This window comes from Osmerus mordax, chromosome 15, assembly GCF_038355195.1.
Source record: "Osmerus mordax isolate fOsmMor3 chromosome 15, fOsmMor3.pri, whole genome shotgun sequence".
NCBI lineage: Eukaryota > Metazoa > Chordata > Actinopteri > Osmeriformes > Osmeridae > Osmerus > Osmerus mordax.
Window position 1 is genome coordinate 7,753,190 of NC_090064.1, and position 26,185 is coordinate 7,779,374.

Genomic DNA, 26,185 nt, shown 5'->3' on the forward strand with positions numbered 1-26,185 from the left:
GCAGCATAACCCTGTTCTCTGAGGCGGAGAGGCAGCATAGCCCTGTTCTCTGAGGCAGAGAGGCAGCATAGCCCTGTTCTCTGAGGACGGGGACAGGAATAACTATGGCTGTGTACGTTCCCTGAGGACGCAGTCAAGAAGGGCCACACAGAGACTTAATCCCATCTGTGAATCAGGTGGGCTTGAAACCATACTATGTCCCTGCTTGTTTGGGCCATTTTTGAAATGTATTACAATCAAACAGGAATCCTAGTCCTACACCCAGTACACGGTATTCCAGCATAGCTTCAAGACAGCTTCAAGACAGCCATACCAGCATCGACCAACACAACATAAAAGGAGAGATGGAGCATAGACCCATGTCGACTCCCTGTGGAACCACCACATTCTCTCCTCCCGTTAATAGCAGCAAAGATTCCTCCGGGACGAGATACCTAAAAATAACCCCCTACCATCTCAGCCCTTCAAGCAACGCCAGCGCAAGTTTCAGGGTCAGAGGTCGCACAGACGGCCGTGGTGTGAGCATCGCTGAAACACGAGCCGGAGGGAGAAATGGTTTGAGTGTTTCGTTTGGTTTTGACGTCAGCGTCCATTACGGCAGGCCAGGACAGCTCAGGGCTTTCAGATGACGCCCAAGGATAAGCACATTATCCAGACACATGGTGGGATATTTTAATGGGTCTTGAAATCATACCGGGTGTTTCTTTGCAGTCGCGTGGGGAGAGAAGGGCAGTGTGTGTGTGTGTGTGTGTGTGTGTGTGTGTGGATGGATGTGAATCGTGACCTCCACAGAAGTAAGTGTTTCGTTGCGTCGGAGAGGGGAGCTTGCGGGATATTGTGCTATCGCTATGGAAACAAACACATGGTCTGTTTTATGACCTCATGCCACAGCCTTTGTTACTAAACTGTTAGAACCCCAGGCTTTGCCCCAGACAGAAACACAATACACAGTCAAATACAAAAAGCATGTTTTCATGTAGGAGACACTTTCTTTCAAGGGGACATATGGGGGGGGGGGGGGGGACCAGCGAACTCTCGATCAAACCATCAAATCATCAAATGTACAGTGAGAATGTGAAGTTCATAACTGAGTTCAATGGGTTCTTACTGTGCTGCTGTGTGTGTTCTAGTGGGATGGTAGGTCAAGTGTAGGGTGGTGTGTGTTCTCGTGGGACAGTGAGTTCTTACCCTGTTGACCCCTTGGCCAAATGTTAATCAAATCTAGGTGTAGGGTGTGGTCGAGGCTGTTGTCGAAAGCTGAAGGCACCACCCAAGTTCACCTCAGGTAGCAGGTGGGAGGAGCTAAACACCTTTCAGCCACTCCCACAGTGACATCACAGCCCTTTCAAAACGGGGGCGTTAACTCACTTCCACACACTAGACATCACAGCAGTTCAACACCACAAAGAAAACTGTCAACGAGCAACGTATGTCGTTGTTAGAAAACCCGGTTAACCGTTTGGAGGGGCTTTTTGAAAGCATGAACGGCGTTGTGTCCACCGCGCGCCCCTGGAGTTGAGGTGTTGTTCCTGCGGGTGGAGCAGAGGCAGGTGTGCTGGTCTGGGTCCGGCCTGCAGCAGGCTGTGGACTGGACACGGTCATTAGCACCGAGCCATAGAGGCTTAGTGAGGATTTATGAGACCACAGAGAAGAGTCGAGCTTTCAATCCCAAGAAAAACAGAGTGCTGGCCTCTCTCTGCCTCTCTCTCTCTGCTTCCTGCCCCCGCACGCCCGCAAACCCCGTTCCAAAAGTAGCATCGGACTCCAGCGAAACTCGAACCGATCCCGCGAAAGAGTTCTCTCACACACCGGCTTAGCGCCTAATTGGAGACTCGTGACCGCGAGTCACGCAACCCTCTCGCCTGGGCCTTCAACTCCCCACGCACCCCCCCCCCCCCCCCAACGAACGACTGCACACTTCACCCGTTTCTGTCACAGCCCGGCCAAACAGGTCGTCTTGGCTGCCTGTTTGGTTTCGTTCATTTACATTTGTGAAGCCCGCTAGATGTGTTAGCTGCTAATCTGCAGGTCAGATTTGTGTAACAATGGGAGTGAGGCCCAGGCTGGAGTCCCTGAGGGGTGACCAGACCCTGAACAGGGATTAGAGCACAAACACAGCCCCAGGCTCACACTGCAGCAACTATATACTTGAGTAAGTGTGTGTGACCGCTGGCGGACATACGCTGGTGAAGTGAAGTGTGTGTGCTTCTTCGTGTGTGTGTATCAAAATGTGTCCAAGTGTGTGTGTGTGTGTATTTGTGTGTGAGAGAGAGAGAGAGAGAGAGAGCGAGAGAGAGAGAGCAGAAGAAAGGCGAGGTCTGGGGATTAGCCCGATTCAGGGAGCTTCTCAAGACCGCTCGCAGGAGGAAGATCTGATGTGGACATGCTGCATCTGGGCTCCGGGAGGTACGGCTCACTGGAACAAAGGAGCGGCTAATGAGGACCCAGGAACAGCATGCTCCGACACACACACCCCACGACGCCCCCTAAGTCCCCTTACAGCCCCTGGGGAGGTGGGTGGAGTGGAGGGGGGAGTAGGGTGGAGAGGGGGGGGGGGGCAAAGCTCCACAACACTCTACCCTCGACAGCGAGAGGGCGCCCCAGCAGAGCTGTGTCTGGCGGGGGTGCAGGTGTGTTCTCTTGAGGGTCGTGGTGAGCTCAGCTCCAGCCTGGTCCAGCTCAGGGCTCAGTGGAGGAGGCACGTACTGGGTGTTATAGTACATCTGTCAGGGAGGTGAGGGGGTTCTACAACGTATTACTGCTGCTTGAATTTGCTTGAGGGCATAGAGTGAAAGTGAGAGAGAGAGATAAAAAGAAAGGGAGAGATAAAAAGAAAGAGAGAGAGAGAGGAATTCATCAATGGTTAGCCTAGTACCAGAAAGAGAGAAAGAGAGAGGGGAGGGGTGGGTGGGGGGGCTCCTTAGAGCTGTTTGTAAATGAGAATGGGGCTAATCGTTTTCTTACATAATAGTCCGCCACATCTATAAATACTAGAAAGCCGACTAGCTGGGTTTTCCCCTCTATGTTTTGCTTTTTTGATAGCGAGAGAGAGAGAGAGAGAGAGACAGAGAGAGAGAGAGAGAGAGAGAGAGAGACAGACAGAGAGAGAGAGAGAGAGAGAGAGAGAGAGAGAGAGAGAGAGAGAGAGGGAGGAAGAACATATTTCACCAAAGAAGATGACTTCAAACAGAAAGCCGTATCTGTGGAAACGGGAAACAGTTTTGGGCTCCAGGTCTTAAAACAAAACAAAAAGAACACTTTTCAAGGCAAAAGAACCCATCCTAAAACGTTGGTTTCCCCTTGGTGTGACTCATCTTAGGGGCGTGGCCTACGAGTGTGCATCTTTATTACTCTGCTGACCACAACAAGCAGCCAGAAACACAGCCATGGATACCGTCAGCTACAACACAGATACACACTTCCACAGTTTGGTCATGACTTCTGAAGAAAAGGGGATTTCCTTCAAGGCTGAAGCAAAAATATATGCGTCTGTCCGTCTGGGTGTATGTCTGTGCATGTGTTTGTGTGTGCGTGTGTTGGTGTGTGAGAGAGTGTGTGTGACACACAGCCAGAAACGAGGAGAACAAAAGGCCGGTCTAGGCGGTCTCTGGTGAGGCGGCCATGTTAGCGAGGCGCTCTGTAAAGAAGGCCCTGCTTGATGTGTGTGATTGTCTTTGGGCTCCCCAGACACCTCCACACAAACAGCCCTGCCAATCATGCTTTCAGCCGGCCGCTCATTCACTCCTCTCTGCAGCTGCTCCCGGGGCCCAGGAAAAAGGAGCAAATATGTTTCTGATGACAGCCACACCTTCTGCGCGCGCACACACACACACACGAACAATTAATAATTGCGTCCTCATTGTGACAGATGGGCCCGAGGGAGGGGCCCACACAAAGAGAGAGGTGAAAAATGAAAGTGGAGGACAGGGCTGGATTCCTTTTGTTGTCTAAACTCCCATGTCTCAACCTAGAGAACAGACACGCGGAACTCCGGAAGGGTCTAGAAGCAGATAGAAGGATAATAAACCAGATTAGAATACAAAAAAACGAAGCCTTTTTTCGCTGACGGAGTCGTAAAAGAACACGGGGCAGGGCAAGGTAGTGTGTTGTACTGCTGTGGGGGGGTGCGGGGGGGAGGGGGGGTCTGGTGGAGGGAGGCAGGGGGGGGAGCGAGGCCGGGGGGCCCCTGAGGGGGTGTCGGGGGGACTCCAGGTGGAGGATCCTCCCTTCCAGTTCCAGACATGCCTAGCGGACGTGTCATTAGAGGGGGAACGACAACACACTCCGGAGGGAAACACACACACACACACACGTCAGCTCAGCGATGGGTGAGAGACAGCAACACATCACCACCCCTCATCTCAACACTGCCGTCTGTTCTGCAGGTACGCTGGTGGGGGTTCAGGCACATGCTGTGTGGATTAGAAACAGGCCCCGCCCCCCTACTGGAGATGACATGCAGCGCTCTGTTGTGGTGTTTGTCCACTCGCCTTCACACAATGCTCCCAAACTCATCATGACCAAGTCTTTTGGCTATTTAGTCGTTCATTAATTTAGTTTTGTCTCCTTCACTATCCCACGGTCTCTGAGGGTTTTTCGTTTCTCTTTTGTCTCCCCCCCTCTCTCTCTCTCCCCCCCCCCCCCCTCTCTCTCTCTCTCTCTCTCTCTCTCATACCAACCGAAAATCTCCCACTAGAACATGCCACACATGCTATCTCCCCTTTCCAGCATGTCTATTTCTGTAGCCTGGTGAAATATTTACAACTGTGTGATCCAAGATTCATGAGTGCTTAGAGAGACGCTCCCTTGAGTCTAAAAATATGCCAGCGGACGAGCTTTCAAATATGCATGTCGATATGAAGCACCCTGCCTCGCCTCTCTGCCTCGCCTCTCTGGCCTTCACCCTGTCGGAGCGCCTGGCGGCCTGCCTGCGTCTGTCTGACCTCCACGGAGGGTCATCTCAGCTCTCTTCCTGACGCTGCGTCTGGGGACGCTGTGGTTGTAAACGGTTCCAATCTGTGGTTCTAAACTGCGGTTCCAAACTGCGGTTCCAAACTGCGGTTCCAAACTGCGGTTCCAAACTGCGGTTCCAAACTGCGGTCCCAAGCTGCGGTTCACTGCGACTGGAATTCTTAGCGTATGATATCGTGTTGACATATGACCTATTAAAACTGTTTCTAACTGAAACAAACGAGCCAGATGTGCTTGGAGGAGATTGATGTTTGGCAGGTTCTTACTGCGGACTTTAACTGACTGGACTGGAGAGGAGGTCTGGGATTGGTTACTGTTGGAGGCGGGGTTTTGGATTGGATGGACCAGACTGAGGCCAACACTGACTGAGGGAAGGGACACACCCTATTAACACACACACACACACACACCATTTAAACAACACACACACACACCCTTTCAATAACACACACACCCTTTAAACCATACACACACACACCCCGGGGCAGACCAATAGCAGTAAATTAACGTGGAGTTATGAGAATGTAATAGGGGGAGAGAGACAGAGACAGAGAGAGGTTGAGTCATGATAAATGCTCCTAGCTTTTCCAGAGAGAGAAACAACCTCTCCTGGAAACTCCCATGGTGTTTTCCCAGAGCAAACCATGCCGTGGTTGAGGCAGGATTGCCTCCCCCTCTCCCCCGTACCCCCGGCTGTCCTCCCCCTCGTCCCATCTCTCTGGTCTCACACCACAGCGAGTGTTGACACGCGTGAGAGTGACATCCCCCTGCTACCATGTCGAGCAATCAGGCCGGTGAGGACGGGTGAGGTGTGGTGGGGTTTATGGGAAACACATCACTCATCAAGTCCACCGCACCATCATGACTTCTCTCTCCAAAACCACCTCTACCAACCAGCTGATATCCACATCCCTTCATTTAGCCAAAGAGTCACCATTCTGTTCATCGGTGAACGGGACTGCACCCGACTACATCAAGTCTCTCTTCCAGCCTTAAAAAATCAGGCTGGCCTCACTGTTTACAGCTGTGTCATTGAGAACGGATCACAATGGAAGACGCGGCAGTCAGGCTCTCTCAGTGCTAAGCGCTAACACTACACCTCTCTCTGTGCTAAGAGCTAACACTACACCTCTCTGTGTGCTAAGAGCTAACACTACACCTCTCTGTGTGCTAAGAGCTAACACTACACCTCTCTCTGTGCTAAGAGCTAACACTACACCTCTCTCTGTGCTAAGCGCTAACACTACACCTCTCTCTGTGTTAAGCGCTCACACTACACCTCTCTCTGTGCTAAGCGCTAACACTACACCTCTCTCTGTGCTAAGAGCCAACACTACACCTCTCTCTGTGCTAAGAGCTAACACTACACCTCTCTCTGTGCTAAGAGCTAACACTACACCTCTCTCTGTGCTAAGCACTAACACTACACCTCTCTCTGTGCTAAGCGCTAACACAACACCTCTCTCTGTGCTAAGAGCTAACACTACACCTCTCTCTGTGCTAAGCGCTAACACTACACCTCTCTCTGTGCTAAGAGCTAACACTACACCTCTCTCTGTGCTAAGCGCTAACACTACACCTCTCTCTGTGCTAAGCGGTAAGCGCTAACACTGCCTCCTTGTTGCAGCTGCAAGCACTGACACATTCTTGTGGGGTAGAGCAGGGTTCCTAGGGAGGAAACAAGCCTGATTTACAGCCTGCGTCGTGTTGTGAACTCAGCTCGGCTGGAATCAGTGTGTGGGCAGGAGTTCCTCAGGGGGAGGCCTGCTTTGAGGCCTAGAGGACTGGAGGACTGGAGCTGGAGGTGAGGCGAAGGGAGGGGACAGGACAGGGTAGGAAGCCCTGCTGAGACGGTCCGACAACAGGGTGGAGCTCAGCCCAACACACCAGGGTGGAGCCGGGGTGTGGAAGTTTCTAGAAGGAACAGGACGGATGTAGGGGCCAGGGAGGGATAGTGAGGACATATTTGGACAGGGAGCTTCATAGGTTTGAGGACTGCAGTTCACAGACGGGTTCAGGACGGTTCACAGACAGACGGCGGGAGGGAGAGAGGGAGAGGAGGTTTTGAAAGGGTGGGGCAGGGATGAGTGAACACTAACGTTGTGTTCTGGCAGAGCAGAGCTCAATGTGGTCTTTCAGACGGCGGGCTCTTCGTCAGAGCTGACACACAGAAACGCTCGCAGCTGATTAGAGACTCATGTTGTACGCTGGGACGTCATCACAAACAGATTAACTCACGGGGGACTCAATAGTGGTGTATAGGCTATGCTGTGATGTCGACGCCCATCAATAAATCGTAATTCCGTGGGATTATCATAGATCATAAGCATTACAGGGTCATTTAGAGGGTACGCGCGCACACACAAACACACACTCATATTGAATCAGGGCAAAGCATTGTCTGAATCTTGTCATCTTTTTGGACAATATTATTATGGGCGTTTATCTAGTGTGAGTGTGTGTGCATGTGTGTGTGTGTATGGATGTGTGTGTGTCTGTGGGTGTGTCGAACAAGCCCTGGTTATGCAATCATGAGCATCTGAACTGCAAAACAGGCCATTTCATCTCTCCCCACCTCTCTCCCTGTAGCCCTCAGGAATGATTCAGTGGAATGTTCACAGCCTTGTTTGTCCTGTGGGGCGGGTTCCCCTTCAACGTAGCCATCGCTGAGCGTGTGTGTGGTGTGTGTAAGCGTGCGTATGAGCATGTGTGTGTGTTTGCGTGTGTGTGTGTGAGCATGCGTGTGTGTGTGTGCGCACCTCCTTATCCATCTGCCTGACCTTAGATGAACCAGTCCCAAAGCAAACCACCAACTGCTTACCTGAAAACTCTCCAGCCTCCCGCTCCCAGATCACCGCTACACTTTGCCAGAGAACCTGACAGTCCACTCCTTTATATGAGGTCATGGGCTATTTGTCCTGGCCAGGACCTATCAATCAATCCCAGAGTGGAGCCCTGATCAGGAGGACACATCAATCAATCCCAGAGTGGATCCCTGATCAGGACCTATCAATCAATCCCAGAACAGCCTGATGTGTGGTCAGGGGAGTCCTGTGGTTCAGCTATTGACTGTAAGCAGAACAAACTAGTCTCCCTGGTCTCTCTGAGGAACATCCTCTCATCTCCAGCATGGGCCGAAAGAGACCCAGGTCAACCAGAGAGCATCTCTGTCAAATACAGCAGTGAAGAAACACACAGTTTGCAACGACTAGACGGCAGGGTGAACTGAGCAGGGTTCTGAAGGAGAGATACTGGGCCCTGTGGAAGGGATGGAGACGAGCGACTCGTCAACAGCGATGACATTCCAGACAGACTCAGCTGACAGGGCCTGCAGGGAGACAGCACCGAACACACACACAGGCCTGATGCCTACTCTGACTCAGCAATTATGTGTGTGTGTGTGTGTGTGTCAAATAAGAGAAAACAGGACAGAAAGAGGGGTAGGGTATGATACAGAGAATGTATGTGTGTTTTTGAGAAAGAGATGTACAGAGAGGGAGAGAGAGGGATAGAGAGAGGGATGTACAGAGAGGGAGAGAGAGGGATAGAGAGAGGGATGTACAGAGAGGGAGAGAGGAAGGGAGGTGTTGGTTGGGGAGTAGGCCCAGATTGAGAACCAGATGGCTCTACCAGCTAACTCCACAGAGAGCCCCTCAGTCATGTGGTGAGAGGGGGAGGGGCATGTTTGTATGTGTGTGTGTGTGGGTGTGTTTGTATGTGTGTGTATGACAGGGGGGGCTACTGATTAAGTGTCAAATCTGCCTCTAATCTGGTGGCAGAGGATGAAGGCTGAAGCACCAGAGAAAAAGAGCATGTCTCCCTCCATTTATATATATACACACACACACAACACAACACAACACAACACACAACCAATGACAAACTAGCAATCAGAACTGGGATGTAGAAGACAGGTTGAAAGAAGCACTTGAGGACCACAGTGATGGTGTACACAGACACAGGAAGACAGGGAGACAGAAAGCAGGGAGACAGGCAGAAGACAGACAGGGAGACAGGAAGCAGGGAGACAGGCAGAAGAGTGCCAGGGAGCCAGAAGACAGGAAGCAGGGAGACACTCAGAATCAGCCCGGGACCAGTAGCTAAGTGTCCAAACAGACAGTCAGGGACCAGCCAGCGGTCAGCAGGAAGCAGCCAGAAGCAGCTCACGGGCCAGTCATGATGGAGGGAGAAAGAGAGGAAGGAAAAGAGAGAGAGAGTGTCCGGGGATGGAGAAAGAAGGACCTTAAAGAGAGGGCGAGTGCCCAAATGAAAAGAAAGAGAGAACGCAATATAAACGACGGAGGCCTCCACGGCATATAGGCTACAGTATTCTATAGAGTATACGACCCCCAACGCAGGAGCGTATATGACGGACAGACGGACAGGCAGCATCAGGCCGGAGCGTGGCAAATGGCCAGAGATACGACTCAGCATGTCAACACGCTGCAGGCAAAAGAGATGCCAGCCCGGGAGCGAGCGTGCCCACTGTACCCTGCTACTGTAATCCTTTTAGAAAGCCAGATGAGCTGAGCGGCTGGCCCAGGGCTACTCTGCACAGCTCACTCACCACACCCAGCCAGCCTGGTAGCAGGTCTATAAGGCTAGCCTGCTAGCCAGCCTGGTAGCAGGTCTATAAGGCTGGCACGCTCGCCAGCCTGGTAGCAGGTCTATAAGGCTAGCCTGCTAGCCAGCCTGGTAGCAGGTCTATAAGGCTGGCACGCTCGCCAGCCTGGTAGCAGGTCTATAAGGCTAGCTTGCTCACCAGCCTGGTAGCAGGTCTATAAGGCTGGCACGCTATCCAGCCTGGTAGCAGGTCTATAAGGCTAGCCTGCTAGCCAGCCTGGTAGCAGGTCTATAAGGCTAGCCTGCTAGCCAGCCTGGTAGCAGGTCTATAAGGCTAGGACGCTAGCCAGCCTGGTAGCAGGTCTATAAGGCTAGCACGCTAGCCAGCCTGGTAGCAGGTCTATAAGGCTAGCCTGCTAGCCAGCCTGGTAGCAGTCTATAAGGCTAGGACGCTAGCCAGCCTGGTAGCAGGTCTATAAGGCTAGCGCGCTAGCCAGCCTGGTAGCAGGTCTATAAGGCTAGCACGCTCGCCAGCCTTGTAGCAGGTCTATAAAGGCTAGCTTGCCAGCCTGCCTGGTAATATGTCTACGACAAGGTTGTTTGTGTGCAGGCTGTGATGATCATTACCACTAGAAGCTCAGCTTAGTTTCAACAGACACTTTCTCTGCAGCCAGGTATGTTGGTGTTGTCAGCTGGGAACTGTTATGGTCTCCAGTTGTCCAGTGCTTCCAAGAGCCTACTCTAGATGTGACCAGTGAATACAGACCGTTCCTGGGCCACCGAAGTGCTGTACTTGCTCCATGCAGTATTTGTACGTCTGCTGAATGAATAAGCTATCATGTCACTTCCTGCTGGTCTCCCAGGGAGAGGGAGCAGGCTGCTAGGTCAGTCTGACCTCCTGCACACACTCCCCAGACACACTGGCACACCCTGCCCTCCCTCTCCCCATCCCTCTCCCTTCTCTGGTGAAGCTTGCAGCCAAGCACGCCCTTCACGTGTGTCCGTACCCCGGTGTGGGTTGATGGCGTGTGGTGCTTCGAGTCCGCCCGCCCGCCCGCCCCCCCCACTCCACCAGTCTTACCCAGCCTCCCACCTGGCCTCCCCCCAGCCATGCAGAGCGAGAGCTGCCATGACCTCAGAACACTACCCTGGCCGTGTCCACGCAAGTGTGTAACGCGAGCCTTCCAGAGGGGGGTGTTTGTACTACGGTATCCAGGTAACACTCGTAAACACTGTCAAAGCAAGCGCTTTGCATGATGGGAAAGAAGGCGTGGGGGCTCTCCCTAATCTTGAGCTATGTTGAAGAAGAAGAGAAAAAAGAAAGATATTCATCCCCAAAATGATTGTGCTGTTCTTATGCCACCAGCAGTTTAGCTGGATTGCAGGTGGAGCAGCTAATGTTTAGCTACAACGGCTAACCGGGTCTGATGTAAACAACGTCGACTTGTTGTCTCCGTGGGTCGCTGGTCTCACTGAGTCTCAGGCTGTCCAGAGGGCCGGCGCAGAGCTGGGCTGGCTAACTCAGAGGACCATGGAAAGTATTAGAGGAGAACTGGAAAGTGTAGAAGTGAGTGTGTCATGTGTTGAAAACGCAGGGCCAGTGAGGGAGCTGTCCAACACAGGCCTCGGAGGAGGGTGACGCAATACGGTGGGGGGGGGGGGGGAAGTGGAGAAAAGAGAGGAGGAGAGGATAGAGGAAGAGAGCAGAGGGGAGTGGGGGCACAAATATGTTGAATATTACGACTACCCCCCCAACCCCCCCCCCCCCCCCCCCACACCCCTTCCTCGGAGGTACCGCCCAAACACAGGGGCATCTGCAGCGCCTCGTGACCCGGCTGATTGGAAGCAGTTGTGGCCCGCGGTGAGATACGGCCAGAGGAATGTTGTGACTGGAAACGCAAGCCCAGAATAACGGGTGTGACTGTCGGAGCGTGTGTGTGTGTTTGTGTGTACATATATGTACGTGTGACACATGCATAGGCCAGTGTGTGGGTGTGCGCGCGTATGTGTGTGTGTGTGTGAGAGAGCATATGTCCATTACTGCTGGATTTCAAGTGATCCATCAAGCCAGATTAGATGAAGCCTGATAGTCTGGTGATGGATGACTCCAGGGGGATTCTGGGATGGCTGGATGACTGGACGGAGAGGTCTCTGTAGCCAAACCACCGCTCCACCTACCAGCCCCTGACCCCATCACATGCCCCACTTCTCCACCTCCTGACTCCATCCATCCACCACACCCATGTACAGTACCTCTGATCCTGGATCTCCTGCTGTTCTGCACAAGTGTGCATGTTGCTTTGACTAGAATGCAAACTTGCTCCTGAGCCTAATATCTGGACTGAACAGCCAGAGCACTAATGAATACCGGCTTTTAATAATGGAATACAGTAACGCTATCATCATCATCATCATCATCATCATCATCACCAAGCAGATATAGAACAATCTCAGTCATAGCAGGCCATCTGGCAGTATGTTACCTTCACAGAGATACACACACACACAGTGTATCTATGTGTGTGTGTGTGTGTGTGTGTAGAGGGGGGTCACGCTCCAGTTCTGAGGTGAATATGAGACGCGTGTGTGATCCAGTGATCCGACAGCTGACTAGACCATTTCATACTTCCCTCACCCTCCCAGAGAGAGAGGGGGAGGGGGGGGGGAGATCGAGGGGGAGAGAGGTAGGTAGGTAGAGAGGGAGAGGCGGGGCAGATACCTCATGGTGACCCCTCACACCAAATCCAACCCTGGAAGCGTCTCCATGGAGACCAGGAGGGTTCAGATGTAGCGTGCTCCTCCAGGCCCAGCGCTGAGCACACCAGCCTGGAGAACACGCTAACTCCATGCTCCGTAGCATGCAGGACATATGAACACACACATACGGTACAGTATGTGTGTGTTTTTGGCCAACGGGTCAGAGAGAGTGTGTGTGTGTGTGTGTGTTTGGGTGAGAGAGAGAGAGAGTGTGTGTGTGGGTGTGTGAGAGTCTGGGTTAGGAAACAAGGCTGAGTACAGCAGCCCAATACCACACCCTGACCCAGCTGGAACAAATAAAACTTCCTCTCCTCTTCATCCCTCTCTCCGTCTCCTCTTCATCCCTCTCTCTGTCTCCTCTTCATCCCTCTCTCCGTCTCCTCTTCATCCCTCTCTCCGTCTCCTCTTCATCCCTCTCTCTGTCTCCTCTTCATCCCTCTCTCCGTCTCCTCTTCATCCCTCTCTCTGTCTCCTCTTCATCCCTCTCCTCTTTAGCCCTCTCTCCGTTTCCTCTTCATCCCTCTCTCTGTCTCCTCTTCATCCCTCTCTCTGTCTCCTCTTCATCCCTCTCTCTGTCTCCTCTTCATCCCTCTCTCTGTCTCCTCTTCATCCCTCTCTCTGTCTCCTCTTCATCCCTCTCTCTGTCTCCTCTTCATCCCTCTCTCTGTCTCCTCTTCATCCCTCTCTCTGTCTCCTCTTCATCCCTCTCTCTGTCTCCTCTTCATCCCTCTCTGTCTCCTCTTCATCCCTCTCTCTGTCTCCTCTTCATCCCTCTCTCTGTCTCCTCTTCATCCCTCTCTCTGTCTCCTCTTCATCCCTCTCTCTGTCTCCTCTTCATCCCTCTCTCTGTCTCCTCTTCATCCCTCTCTCTGTCTCCTCTTCATCCCTCTCTGTCTCCTCTTCATCCCTCTCTCTGTCTCCTCTTCATCCCTCTCTCTGTCTCCTCTTCATCCCTCTCTCTGTCTCCTCTTCATCCCTCTCTCTGTCTCCTCTTCATCCCTCTCTCTGTCTCCTCTTCATCCCTCTCTCTGTCTCCTCTTCATCCCTCTCTCTGTCTCCTCTTCATCCCTCTCTCTGTCTCCTCTCAGTCCACACTGTCATTAGGACACAGTGTGGACTGTGTGTCATCTGGTGAGCCTTGCTGAAAGGCAGGCATGTGCCAGCCCTCTGCACACACCACACACACACTATCCACACACATCATCCACACGCCACAGACACCACAGACACCATCCACACACACCATCCACAGAGAGCAGATGGACTTCAGAGAGACAACGGCTGTAGAACAGACATCTGGGCTGAGCATCACACGGCCATCTCTACCAGAGACCTTCCAGCTGGCACCTCCACACTGGTCCTGCTTGGAATGATTCCCTGTTGATTTGGGGGGGGGGGGGGTCACTCTGAATGCAAGGGACTGACGTCCCCCTGAACAAAGCAGAGGACACATAGGCAGATAGGGAACAGAGAGCATTATGGTCCCCGTGTCTGGGGCTGCTCCCCATTATACCCCGGCCAATGGGGCGCTTTGGCACTGAGAAGACAACCAATTAACACCTCCTTTACTGGGCTGCCTTGAGGCTATGTGAGGAAAACAGGAAAGTATGCCGGTCCCTCCCTCCCTCCCTCCCTCCTCCCCTCCCTCCCTCCCTCCCCACCCACCCACCCACCCTCCCTCCCTCCCTCCCTCCCTCCCTCCCATCTAGAGAAGGAGACTGGGAAAAACTGGGCTCAGCGTCTTGCAGTCAGAAGTTCAAGCCATCAGCGCACCTGTGCTGGTTTGAGGTGATGTGCTGACAGGTCATGTGATATCCTACGCTTCAGCCTGCAGCAGGTGGGAGAATCCCAGCTCAGTCAGTCTTCTGGTGAACATCGATAGTAAACAACAAACTGCTGACGTCTGCACCAGTGTCGTCGGGTCATAAACACCGCTACGCCGCTACAAAGCTCAACACAGCGCAACCCTACAATTCTACACTGCAGCTTAAATCCAGTGTATCCAATATTTACATACAAGACTGCCAATCATAGGCGTTCTCACTGACATCCTGCAGCACAGTGATTGGTTGATCCTCCCCACCAATGCCTTCACCTTGTCTGTGACGTAACGTCACCAGATAGGCTGGAGGACTGGCTCAGACGCATCCCACACAGGGCTCTCAAACACACACCCACTGTCGCCATGGCAACCACTTCTCCCTCCCTTTCTCTCTCTGTGTCTCTGTCTCCCTGGCGCGTCCGTGATGTTTACAACCGTCCACGCTCACCTCGTCCTCAAGCTGAGGGGAGACCTCAAACGACTGGCTCGGCAGGCTCCCATGAAACCCCTTCCTCTACACACACACACACACACACTCACACACACACTCACAGGCACATGCACCTAAGCGCACACACACACACACACGCGGTGCCCAGTGGCTCCTCCCAGCCTGCCTGCATTGCACCAAAGAGAGCTGCATCTTTTTTGAGGTTGGGGGGGGGGGGGGGGGGGGGGAGAGGGGGGGTAGACTCAGCAGCATCCTGCTACATCTCACCCCCCACCCCCACCACACCACCACCCTCCCAGCACACACAGGCTTTCCCTCCTCTCAGCTTCCACCTGCCTAGCGTGGGGGTGGGGGGTTATACGACACACACTGGACTGTTGGTCCAGCGCCGGGACTGTGAGGTCACTCCAAGGAGCCCAGCTCTCACAGCCCTCCCAGATTACAGCTTCCTGGTTCCACCGTGGCTCCGCCTCCACACGTACTGAGCACAAATCACACACACACACACACACACCACACACTCCGCGCCAATCCTCCCTCCCTCTATCTCAGATACCCAAGAACTGCAGGCAGTGCATATAGTGTGTGTGCGTGCGCACATGCATCCACTCTTCCATCAGCCAGCTAGCACAGTCAGCTAGCTGGATCCTGCGGCCACAAGCCATGTCCCTGTCTGCCCACAACCACCAAGGGGGCTGGCGATTCATCCCCACAAATTACACTTCAAACAGTCCATTTGTGGGTGTGACTTCTACTATGAAACCAAAGACAACACTAGGAGAGCTGTTTGTCCCATCAGAGCAGACAGTAGGATGTCTCGAGAGGGGTGCAAGGTCTGGCAGAGCTCAGCTGGTTTATGTGTCGTCGGTGTGAAACGGCTATCTGTCTCTGTGGGAAGTATCGTTTCATTGTTAACCGGCTGGATACACACACACACACACACACAATTTCTGCTTGAAAGTCTTGGAAGTCCCACACCAGCCCTCCAGGGCTAAACCTAAAGCCTACACCTGTCAGTCACTGTCAGTGATCCTAGATGCTCAAGACAATCAATACTGATTGATGATGTTCCTGTCGGATTATGTAGCCTTGGGAGGTGAGACTCTAAAAGGACAAACCTTCACCTCACCTCACTCAGAAACATACCACATGATGCCAAACAGGATCACATGACCTTCAAACATACCCACACAACCATCAAGCATAACCGCATAACTTTCCAGCATAGTCAACTCGTTAACATAACCACATAATGACTGTCAAACATAACCAGATAACCGCCAAACATGACCACGCGACCATGGTAACATACGAACCACAGCGATGATGTTACAATCATGCACTTCTGGTCCTTGATAATCTGCTTCTGACACACGCACACACAGAGAAACACAAAGATTTGAAAGTTTTGAACACCCGCTCCTCTCTTCTCCCAAACACCCCACATACACAGACTTCCCCTCGTATCTTTCATATGCTAATATCTGGGTGATTGTATGGGCCAGCGGCCTGGAATTCCTCTCCACAAAGAAGCAGAGGCAGAGGCAGAGGCAGAGGCAGAGGCAGAGGCAGAGGCAGAGAGAGAGAGAGAGAGAGAGAGAGAGAGAGAGAGAGAGAGAGAGAGAGAGAGAGAGAGAGAGAGAGAGACATGGATGTGGTCGTGGACACCGCAGATGGGATTTGCTGCCTTTCAGCTTCACAGGCAGACCTCTTCCCAGACTTCCTTACTCCAGCTTTCACCCTCTGTCCCTCCCCTTCTCTTCCCCTCCTCCTCCTCCTCCTCCTGGGCCCTCCTTCCCCTCACCCTCCCTCTCTCCAGTGTGGGTGCATCAGGTCACATGTCCCCCCCACCCCTGTAAGGGTGTGACCAGACAGAGGGAGGGGGAGAACACTCCCTCCCTTTCTCCCTACCTCTCTCTCTCCTGAAGCTGCAGCCCAGAGAACTCCAGACAAAGACCCAGGAGTCAGCCACGCCCATCCCCCCCCCCCCCCCCAACCCTCTCCCATCCTCCCCACCCACCCTTCAGACACAGAGAGCAGGTGGGCCAATTAGATTCCCCGGGGCCCTGCCCGATGAGGGGCGGAGCCTGGCGTAATTGGCTCTCCCCCGCGGCTGGGCTCCGCGACCTATGAATTATTAATCCCTCTCATCTCCGAGGGGTCTGACAGCGCGTGCCCTCCGCCACGCCGGCGCTCCCGTTAACCCCGCGCGGCGTGTTAAAGTCGACAACACAACAAAGGCAAGAAGGGCCGACACACAGGCAACACACCGCGTGGCGGTTTTGGAAAAACCGAGGCACGCTGCAGAACTTTCTGGATGGGACGTTAAGGTTCAGAGCGCCACTGAGCTGTGAAGGTGCCTCTCTCTCTGCTGGGAAAGCTGGAAGCCCAGCCACACGCTTTAAACACAGAGACACTGGGAATAGTTAGCCAGGTCCCTGGTGTGGGTACGGAGAGGGAGGCAGTGAAAGAGCAGGAGGGGGGGAACATTGCTCTCTCTCCCTCTCTTACTTTATCCCTGCCTCTCTCTCTCTCCCCCCCCTATCCCTCCCTCCATCTCCCTCTGTCCCTTACTCTCCAACCCTCCCCACTCTCTCCTCTCTCTCTCTCTCTCTCTCTCTCTCCCCATCTCTCGCCAGGTGCTTGTGTGTGAATATTTCATGAGCTCCAGTGCTGAGCAGTGTGGCTGCTGGCACACAAAGGGTGTTCTGATGTCTCCTGCTCGGCCACAGTAGAAACAGAGGCCAGAGGTTCAGCGCGGCTCAAATTAAATTAGGGTGGGGGGGCCAAGCATCTCTCCATCTCTCCATACGACGAGACCCTTTCATTCCTCCCATCAGGAATTCCAGTGTCAAATGAAAAGGAGGCTGGGTGGGTGGGGGGGGGGGGGGGGGGGTTGGGAAGGGCGCAGTGGGATGAACAATGAGCCCAATGTTGGGACGTACAGTAAGAAGGCTGAGGGGAGGAAAGGCTATCTACGGCTGGAGGAGGACGAGGGGGGGCAAACAGATTGGTGGCGGGCATGTCCAGACAACGGCGTCCATACAAGCCCACACCCCCCCGCCGGACCACAAGCACGGACGGGCGTGTTAGAAACAGGCTGGTGTCGCACGCCAACCCCGAGCCACACACACACACACACACGAGGGAAAGATGGCAACACTCCAAGTACTGTACAGGATGCTCCGGTTTCTCTCCCACCGCCCCCCCCCCCCACCCCCCCCCCCCCCCCCACCCCCCCTACCGCCGTGCAGTCCCCCCCTGCCAGCCACGCAGGCTGGACCAGGCATGTCCAGGGTCGTGCCCCCTGCTGGCCCAGGGACGGGCCGGGGTCAACATGCCTGGAATTCACACCTCCTGGTCCACAGAGGGGGTGGACGGCTGCTATTAATACCCAGGGTGTCAGGGAGGCCTTCCCTGAACCCTCCCCAGAGGAGGAGAGGCGTGGACTGGTGGGTACAACCCGGGAGGGGGTGGTGCTGGTATTACGTTATCAGATCTTCCGATAATTATTCATTCTACAGCGTTGTTGACACAGACCCCACCCACAAACCCCATGTGTTGTCAGCATTAGCAGCATGCCATCCTCAAGGCAGCGGCTAACTGCAGCTCTACCGAGAGGGGCTTGTGGAGGAACACACCTGATCGCTCCAGGCGCAGTACAGATCACAGATCAGACCCCAGTTGTTGTTGATCATGCAGTCCAGCACCTTGAGGTGCGCCATGCCGTCCCGCGTCTGGGGGAACGCCCCGCGCCCCCCGCCCACCTCCAGGGGGCTTGTCCTTTGGCCGCGTGGAACCCCCCCACGGAGCTAACGGTACCAGCTGGTGTCCTGACACGGCGGAGGGTGGGGGGGGGGGGGGGGGTGGGTGGTGGGGGGGGTGGTCAGGAGGAGGTGGAGAGAGGACAGTCTCTGTGCCAGTGTCTGTGCCCAGCGGGCATCCTGTCAGCTGTGGGGGAGGGTCCCCTCCACCACTCGCTCAAACCAACTTAATAATGCATGACGCCTGGAACCCTGGGAATCTCCCCCAAAAATCTCTCTTCCTCTGACGCGACGTGCTGCTTCTGCTCGACGGGAAAACCTGTGGCCGCAGTAACCCGACACCGTGACTGGACCAGGAGAGTAAGGGGGTGGGGGGGGAGATGACGAAGAAGATTCCAGAATCCTCTCCTCCTCGCCCTCTCTCGTCCTCTGCGCACCTTTCTCTCCTTCGTTCGTTTCCCCTCTCTGCTCTCCTTCTTTCACCTCTCCTCCTCCTCCTCTCCTCTCCCTGCACCACCTCGCTCGCTCCCACCGGGCGTCGGAGGAGGAGGAGGAAGGGGCGGACGAAAGGCAGGGAACGGGCGACACAGATTCTCCAGTACCCCTCCCCCCCCGCTGCAGAGTCCAGCGACCGCAGTCTCCTCAACAGAGACGAGGCTACAGAAGGAGGCGAAGACTTCTCTGCCTCAGGGGGCCAGCATACCCCCACGTCGCAGCGCCTTCTGCGGAGGATTCAAGAAGGTGTAGGGGGGACTGGCTGGCGGAGCCGAGGTCCTGGGAGAGCTCCTGGAGATGCTGGCTGTGCGTCTGACTCCAGCGCTCGCTCCTCTCCTGAATGACTCGGCACGTTGGCAGCTGTGCGGGACGGCTCTCACTTATTTATCTGATGACTCGGCACAAAGTCTTGTCCTCCTCGGCAGGATGAAGATCTCCGGAGGAAGGAGGGAGGGAGGAGTGACGCAGCCTCGCACCCCTCCCCCCAGGAAGAGGAGCGCTCTGAAGTTGCTCATCCCCGGTAAAATATCCTTCGACATTTGCTCATCCTTCACCAGAAATGGCTCATCCAGGGTAAAATCATCCTTCACTAGCAGTGGAGCTACGGGGCAAGACAATGATGAGTTTGCGTTAGATCGGGTCGGTCGTGCTTTTGCGAGGCTGGACGACGTTCCTGCGACATTCCAAGTTGGATGCTTTCTCCGCTGAAAGTGCCTCAGAACCCAAATTAAAAACAGCGTCCAATCACCCACACACAGAGCCTGAGGGGGTGGAGCGGCCTGTAAATATTTAACACCTTCCTACTCTTACTGTTACGGTTGTTCCTAGGCCTGTCTGGTACGTGTGTAAACACACACACACACACCGCATAATTACAGACCCGCAGGAAGTCAGCTAGCCATTGCTCTGAGGGAAAAGCTCAATGATCCCATCGCCAGCGTGCGCAGGGACAGCTAACAGCAGCGCACACTGTAACACTAGCAGTGTGTGTGCCCCAGGCTGCAGCTCCCTGGCTAATGCACCACAGACTGGCTCACACTGCAGCGCACGTACACAGCAACACCCAGCCTGTCAACACCCAGACACTCACGTGGGCTTAGGTTTCACTATGGGACTCACAGGCTAATAAATAAGACGTTATGAAAGGTAGACAGGTTTGTGTGTGTGGGGGGGGGGGGGGGGGGGGGGGGGGGGGGGGGGGGGGGGGGGGGGGCCTCAGTACAGGAATTCATAGTACATTAGGAATCCATCGTACAGGAAATCAGTCGAGATTGGCCCATTGTCAACATGGAAGGTTTGCTGTTGTTGGGTCAGAGGGAACTCCCGCTCAGGGGTCAGGCAGGTCAGAGGTCACCTCCATGAACCCCACCAAGTCAACTCAGGGCAGGTAAACTGTTGTCCCAGCCAGAACTGTGTGTTCCTCTCATGCTATACTGCAGTAACCTCACTGCAGTCCCTGCTTCTCCCTATGAGCAGTACTGGATGGGAATAATACTGTACTCTACTGTACTCTACTAATGTATTCCTTAAGCAGCAGCTCTTATCCAAAGCTTTGTACAAGGGGGGATTTGAACGTCCCGACATCTTGATCTGCAGTTAAATATTTTACCACCAAGCTGTACTCACCCCCCAGTACCAGTGCTAGGTGTACAATATAGTCCTACAGTACTAAGACTACAATAGAGTCCTACAGTACTAAGACTACAATAGAGTCCTATAGTACTAAGACTACAATATAGTCCTACAGTACTAAGACTACAATGGAGTCCTACAGTACTAAGACTACAATAGAGTCCTACAGTACTAAGACTACAATATAGTCCTACAGTACTAAGACTACAATAGAGTACTAGGAGAACCAAGTTGGGCGTCCACAGTCAGTTTCATACAGACTACTGTCCTCGTCAATAACATGAGAGGATATGGGAGTTTAATCCACATCAAATCTGTCCCTCTGATCTCCTCCCCCACAGTTAACAGTCGGCGCCCAAAACAGCTGGAATCAACAACAAGCAGATGATGAAATGGGTAAATACCAACCAGAAATAGCTGCTGAAACGCCCTCCGTCGTAACAGACACCCCCCCCCCCCCCCCCCCCCCAATCACGGTCAGCCAATCCAGCGTTGACTCGTGGCCACACCCGCTCTCCCCTGCCAATTTAATCCAATCAATTATGATTTATGGATTGGGTAGTGCTCAGTGTTCTCCTACCCTCACCCCCCCCCCCTCCACACACACACACACACACACACACATATATAAAGAGAGAATCGATGCAACACTTTCCTTTTCAAAACAACACAGCCATGTCCGACTGGCATTAAAACAACAGGAAATCATCGATAGCATCAAACCAATATCTGAATATTCACGCGCACAGTTATGTCATGCAAGTATCCGGTGGTCAAATTCATTTCTTGAATGCAGACACCATGACAATCCCAAACAGCCCAGCTTCCAGGACTGAGACGAGACAGACATGTTCTCCTGACCAGGGCTTTGTCTGGCGTTCTGGAGTTCATTCATTAAATACCTCCTTCGTCACGGTGCCCTTGTTCATTTCCAGCGCTGACAGGAAATGACACGATGACAGGAAATAAAGCGTTTTCCTGCCTGAAGAGCTCAAACAGCCACACTAACACCAGGGCTCAACACCAGACCAGGGGACTCCTCTTACGCAAGGCCACGTTCAAAACCACACTGGCTTTGCCGAAAGCATGCACAACCACACACACACACAGGAAAAGTGTAAGTTCTTTGAATGGAAATGTGCCAGTCTGGGGAAAAAAACACAGGAAATTGCTGATAAAATACCACAGTCAATATCTCCATATTGAGCTTGAGGTTATCAAAGCCCAATACTACTACTCACAACCTAGATGAACCTAGGCCAACCTACACTAAAGCAGATCAGCCTAAACTTAAGTAGGCTAAATAGGACGAGAGTGAGTGAGTGAGTGAGTGAGTGAGTGAGTGAGTGAGAGAGAGAGAGAGAGAGAGAGAGAGAGAGAGATGTGCCCTGGGCACATGTAATGGACACCACCTCAGCCTCACTGAGCATTAGGCTGGTGCTGCTGGCCCTGTCTGGCCCTCTCTCCTCCTCCTGCCCTCCATCCTTCGAGGGACAGGAACACAATGACAGAAGAAGCTGTCACACTGAGCCAGTGGAGGGAAGGAGAGGGAGCGATGAAAGAAAAAGGCCAGTATGTTTCCCATCAGCTAATCTCTCTTCCTGACCGCCCCCCCCTCTCTCTCTCTCCCTTCCTCCCTCCGTCCATCCATGCATGCCTCTCTCTCCTCCCAGTGTGTGGTGAGTCTGGACAGACACCAGAGAGATGATGCTGGGCTGGGGACATAACAGGCCGGTCAGATGAACGACCAACATGGAGCACGGTCTGAGTGTGTCAGACCTCCCCTCCCCTCACACACACACACACACACACACGCACGCACGCACACACACACACACACACACGCACACACACACACACACACGCACACGCACACACAGGCTATGAATAGGTGACCTTGCATGCTATGAGGCACCACATGGGGGCTTCCTTCCGGTATTTTCCAGAGGAAAAAAGGGGGATGATTCATTAAAGCCTTGATCCAGATGAGCAACAACCCAGCACGTGCTCCACACACAGGGGTGACGGGGTCAGGTCAGCTCACTGACAGCAGAGGGTTTGAACAAGGAAGCCATTAAAAGGTGCACTCTTCTGCAAACAGAGTGTGTGTGTGTGTGTGTTTGTTTGTTTGTATGGGTCGGCATGTGTGTGTGCACGTGTCTGTGTGTCTTCGGGTTGAGTTCAGCTTGGGGGCTTGTTTGTTGAGTACCACAGCAGCCTAGCTCTGAGGCCTGGACGCAGAGCAGACGGGATACATTTGTTTTTCAAATGTATGCAAATCACTTTGTATTTGCTTTGGCCTTTGATTAATGATCTATCGCCAATGAGAGAAAAAAAAGAAAAACAACAACTATGATTTCATTCTGCCCCAGTCCCAAAGGAACAGGCAAGAAAAATATATAAAACTACTCTCAGATGCGAGGTCATAATGACTTAATTGAGAGTCGCGCTCGGCGGTGGAAAGACGTGTCGTTTGACACATGGAGAGCGTTGGCCGGGGGACAGACGGAACGAGTGGAAACAGAAGGACGAGTCTTTGACTCCCCGGCCCTCCTCGGCGGCTCCACAAGGTCACATGGTCAGTCCACATGCAGAAGAGAGCTGGCCCTGTGTGCCGCATTCCAGAGAGAAAACACCACGCCGTTTCACCACAACAGCTAGATTCATGCTTCCACCACACACTGCAGCGGAAATGTGGGGGATGAATTCCCCCCCCCCCCCCCCCCCCCCCGAACACCCTCTCCGTCCGTCTCTGCACGGGTTAAATATAGCGTCCCAGAAAGCGTGTGGGGATGCGGGGCGGGTGAAATGCGAGCATGCTGTGGGGGGGGGGGGGGGGACAGAGTTTGTAGAGCAGGGTTAGGCTTCTATTTAGAGGGAGGCAGAGCGCATCAACAGCACTCAGCACACTACTGCTCTCCAATGAGATCAATACATGGAGAGAGAGAGAGAGAGAGAGAGAGAGACAGAGACAGAGAGAGAGACAGAGAGAAAGACAGAGATCACATTGCCAGAGGGGTTGTGAGTGGAGCAGGATGACAGCAGACATTGAACTAGAGCAGAACTAGCCAGCTCTACCCTCACACAGACAGACAGACAGCAGCTCTGGTCATCCTTCTTTCATACTGCATGGGGTTCAGGCTGAGACACCAGGAGATCAGTCCATTTTCTGAATGATATCAACACTAACGTTGTGTCATTACAGCACAGGAAACACCAGGGAGACACTGAGCAGCAAGACCTCAGCTGGCCAGGCAACCAGGCCTGGCTCCGGGGATGGCGGGTGGTGTGTGTGTGTGTATGTGTGTGTGTGTTGTTTTTCTCCTAATGACTGGGAGCAGCTGTGCCTTAACTACCCCTGCGTGGCTACCGTCACTTTGCTCATGGGGCGGGCTGGGGTTTGGGGGAGGTGGGAAGGGGAGACTGTGGGGGGTGGTGGGGGGGGCACTAAGGAAGAAAGGCCTTGAAATCTCCCTCATTAGGGAGCTGGGAGTGAACAAGACTGAAAGAAACACCCAAACCCCCATCCTCCCTCTCACCCTCCACCACCCCCACCCTCTCTCTCACCCTCCCAGCCCTCCTGGGGTTGAGCCCCCTCATTAGACCCAAGAGGACAGGGTTCCATCAGCACTGGGGCTGGGGGACGAGAGGAGAGTGAGAGCGTTTCAGAGAGACAGAGAAGGAAAAGGAAGTGTGTGTGTGTGTGTGTGAGAGAAAGGGGAAGCCAGTGAAAGAGAGAGAGAGAGTGTGCGTGTGTCAGAGAGAGCGAGATGTAGAGTCCCGCCTGCACAACTCCCACACCGGGGAATCGCAGGTGCGACGACGGCGATCACGGGCGGTCACACACTGCTCCGTGTACAAGCTCCGACACATCCCAACTCTGCCTGCTTCGGCCCTCCACAGCCACGAGTGAGGAACACGCCCCGACCCCTCCGGGGCTTCTGCCCCCAACCATCCACACAGGAGCGCACACCTGCTGGAGCAGACCACTAGAGGGGTTGTGACTGGGGCAGGATGATAACTGACATCACGCTAGAGCACAACTAGCCAGCCCTATTCCTCACAGACAACCAGGACCAGGTCATCGTCCTTTGTTTTGAACTCGCTACTGGAGGGAGTGTTCGAATGTGACCTCTGACCTTTTCTGTGACCTTGACTGTTCAACACTACTGAGGCTCAACCATGTCTGCGTGACTATGCTGTTCACTTTAAGACACGTTTCACTGTCGGGTTTTGAAAGGAAAGTTTACGCTGAGATCCAGTATCTGACCACGGAAACAACAAAGTTGACACACACCTAACATGAATGCCTCTCTACACACACACTTGTTCCCAAAAGATTTATGACATCCATTTCTGCTGCTGACTTGGTAAGAGGATTACAGTACTCCAGCGCCCAAATCATGGGAGGGGTTAATCCACAGCATGCCGTCGCTGCTATGCTGTTATGACATGCATCCTCCAGCAAGCTTCTGATGATGATGTAACCATGGAGGCAGCCCTGTTCATGTAACGCGTGTGTGTGTGCGTCGGACATGAGTTTCAGAACATGGTATTTATCTGACAGCCAGAACAGAAAAGACCAGTGAGATTTAATCAACCAAATGACATATTTCATTTGGATGCTGTTTGCACTCAAACTGCAAAAGATGAACTCAGTCACCCCTCGAGCTGGCAGGCTGTCAGTTGTGAGTGTTCATCCTTACTCTGCCTGGCCTTCCTAAGCTCACTATGAGAGCAGGATACATTCTCAAAAGAGATATGCAAGGTCTCTCTTCCTGAACACAAATCATTTTCAGACAGCTTTGACCGCATGATGCTTCTCAGAGAAATGTCGGGTGGATTGAAGGCATGATAAAACGGTTTACTGCAATAGTCTGAGTCAGTTTTCCTCAGACAGCCAACACTTTGTCATGATAGGATGCGTCCATTACTGTGACTACAAGAGTTTAACAAACTTACACAGCAAATTCCTCTCGCCAAGTTTTACTATAGTTTGACACCGGCTAAGTTACACATATCATTTCAAACGAGGCTTTTTAAGAAACAGCAGTACTGTAGGAGTAGGCACCAGAGGTTTGCTAGCGTTAGCACACACTCCCTCCCCCCTGCTGAGTGAAACGGAAAAACACATTCAGTCAAAACAACAGTCAGAGTATAATTAGAGACAAATTTACCTCACAAATTGGAGATGTGGTTTTGTTTTTACTCTCTTCATTGTCTTGCGGTGAATCAGTCCAACGTGTCGCCATTATTTCATTTCAAACCACAGTGGTAAAAGTCCTTCTGAGCCCACATTGAGATTGGGTAGAGAGATCCGAAACCAAGCGATGCTCCGTCCAGATAATGGGTAGAAATGGAAGGTATTTAATCCACTCTGTCTTCCTCCTTCATATCGACCGGTTGGAAAACTGAAATCAAACACGCGCAGTCAAGTTAAAAGAATGTCACTGGAAGGCATGTCATTCACACGTGTTCAATTCAAGCGACTGTCCATGGCAGTCTCCCTGTCTAGCCTACTTGGGTTTAGACAGTTATCACATCCCAATCCCGAACAGTGAATTAATGTAAGCCTACTTAATTACAGTTGTACATTTTGCGCTTGAGTGAGACTTGTATGTTAAGAATATTGTTATTGTACAAAGTAGTGGCCCCGAAAGCAGCACTGTGTACGAATAGGGATGTAACTTTGAACTAATCCAACAGACAGTTCCTACTCTAAACCTGCTC

At 53.0% G+C, this 26,185-nt stretch overlaps 1 protein-coding gene across 1 annotated transcript in view; it reads right to left on the reverse strand.

Moving 5' to 3' along the window:
* The window catches only part of LOC136957355 (rho GTPase-activating protein 21-like), a 61,819-nt gene that overhangs the window by 34,954 nt on the left and 680 nt on the right, over positions 1-26,185 (reverse strand). Inside the window, 1 exon segment of the mRNA XM_067251236.1 lies at positions 25,633-25,866. Within this exon segment, the coding sequence (XP_067107337.1) occupies positions 25,633-25,707 (75 nt within the window). The 5' untranslated portion in view covers positions 25,708-25,866.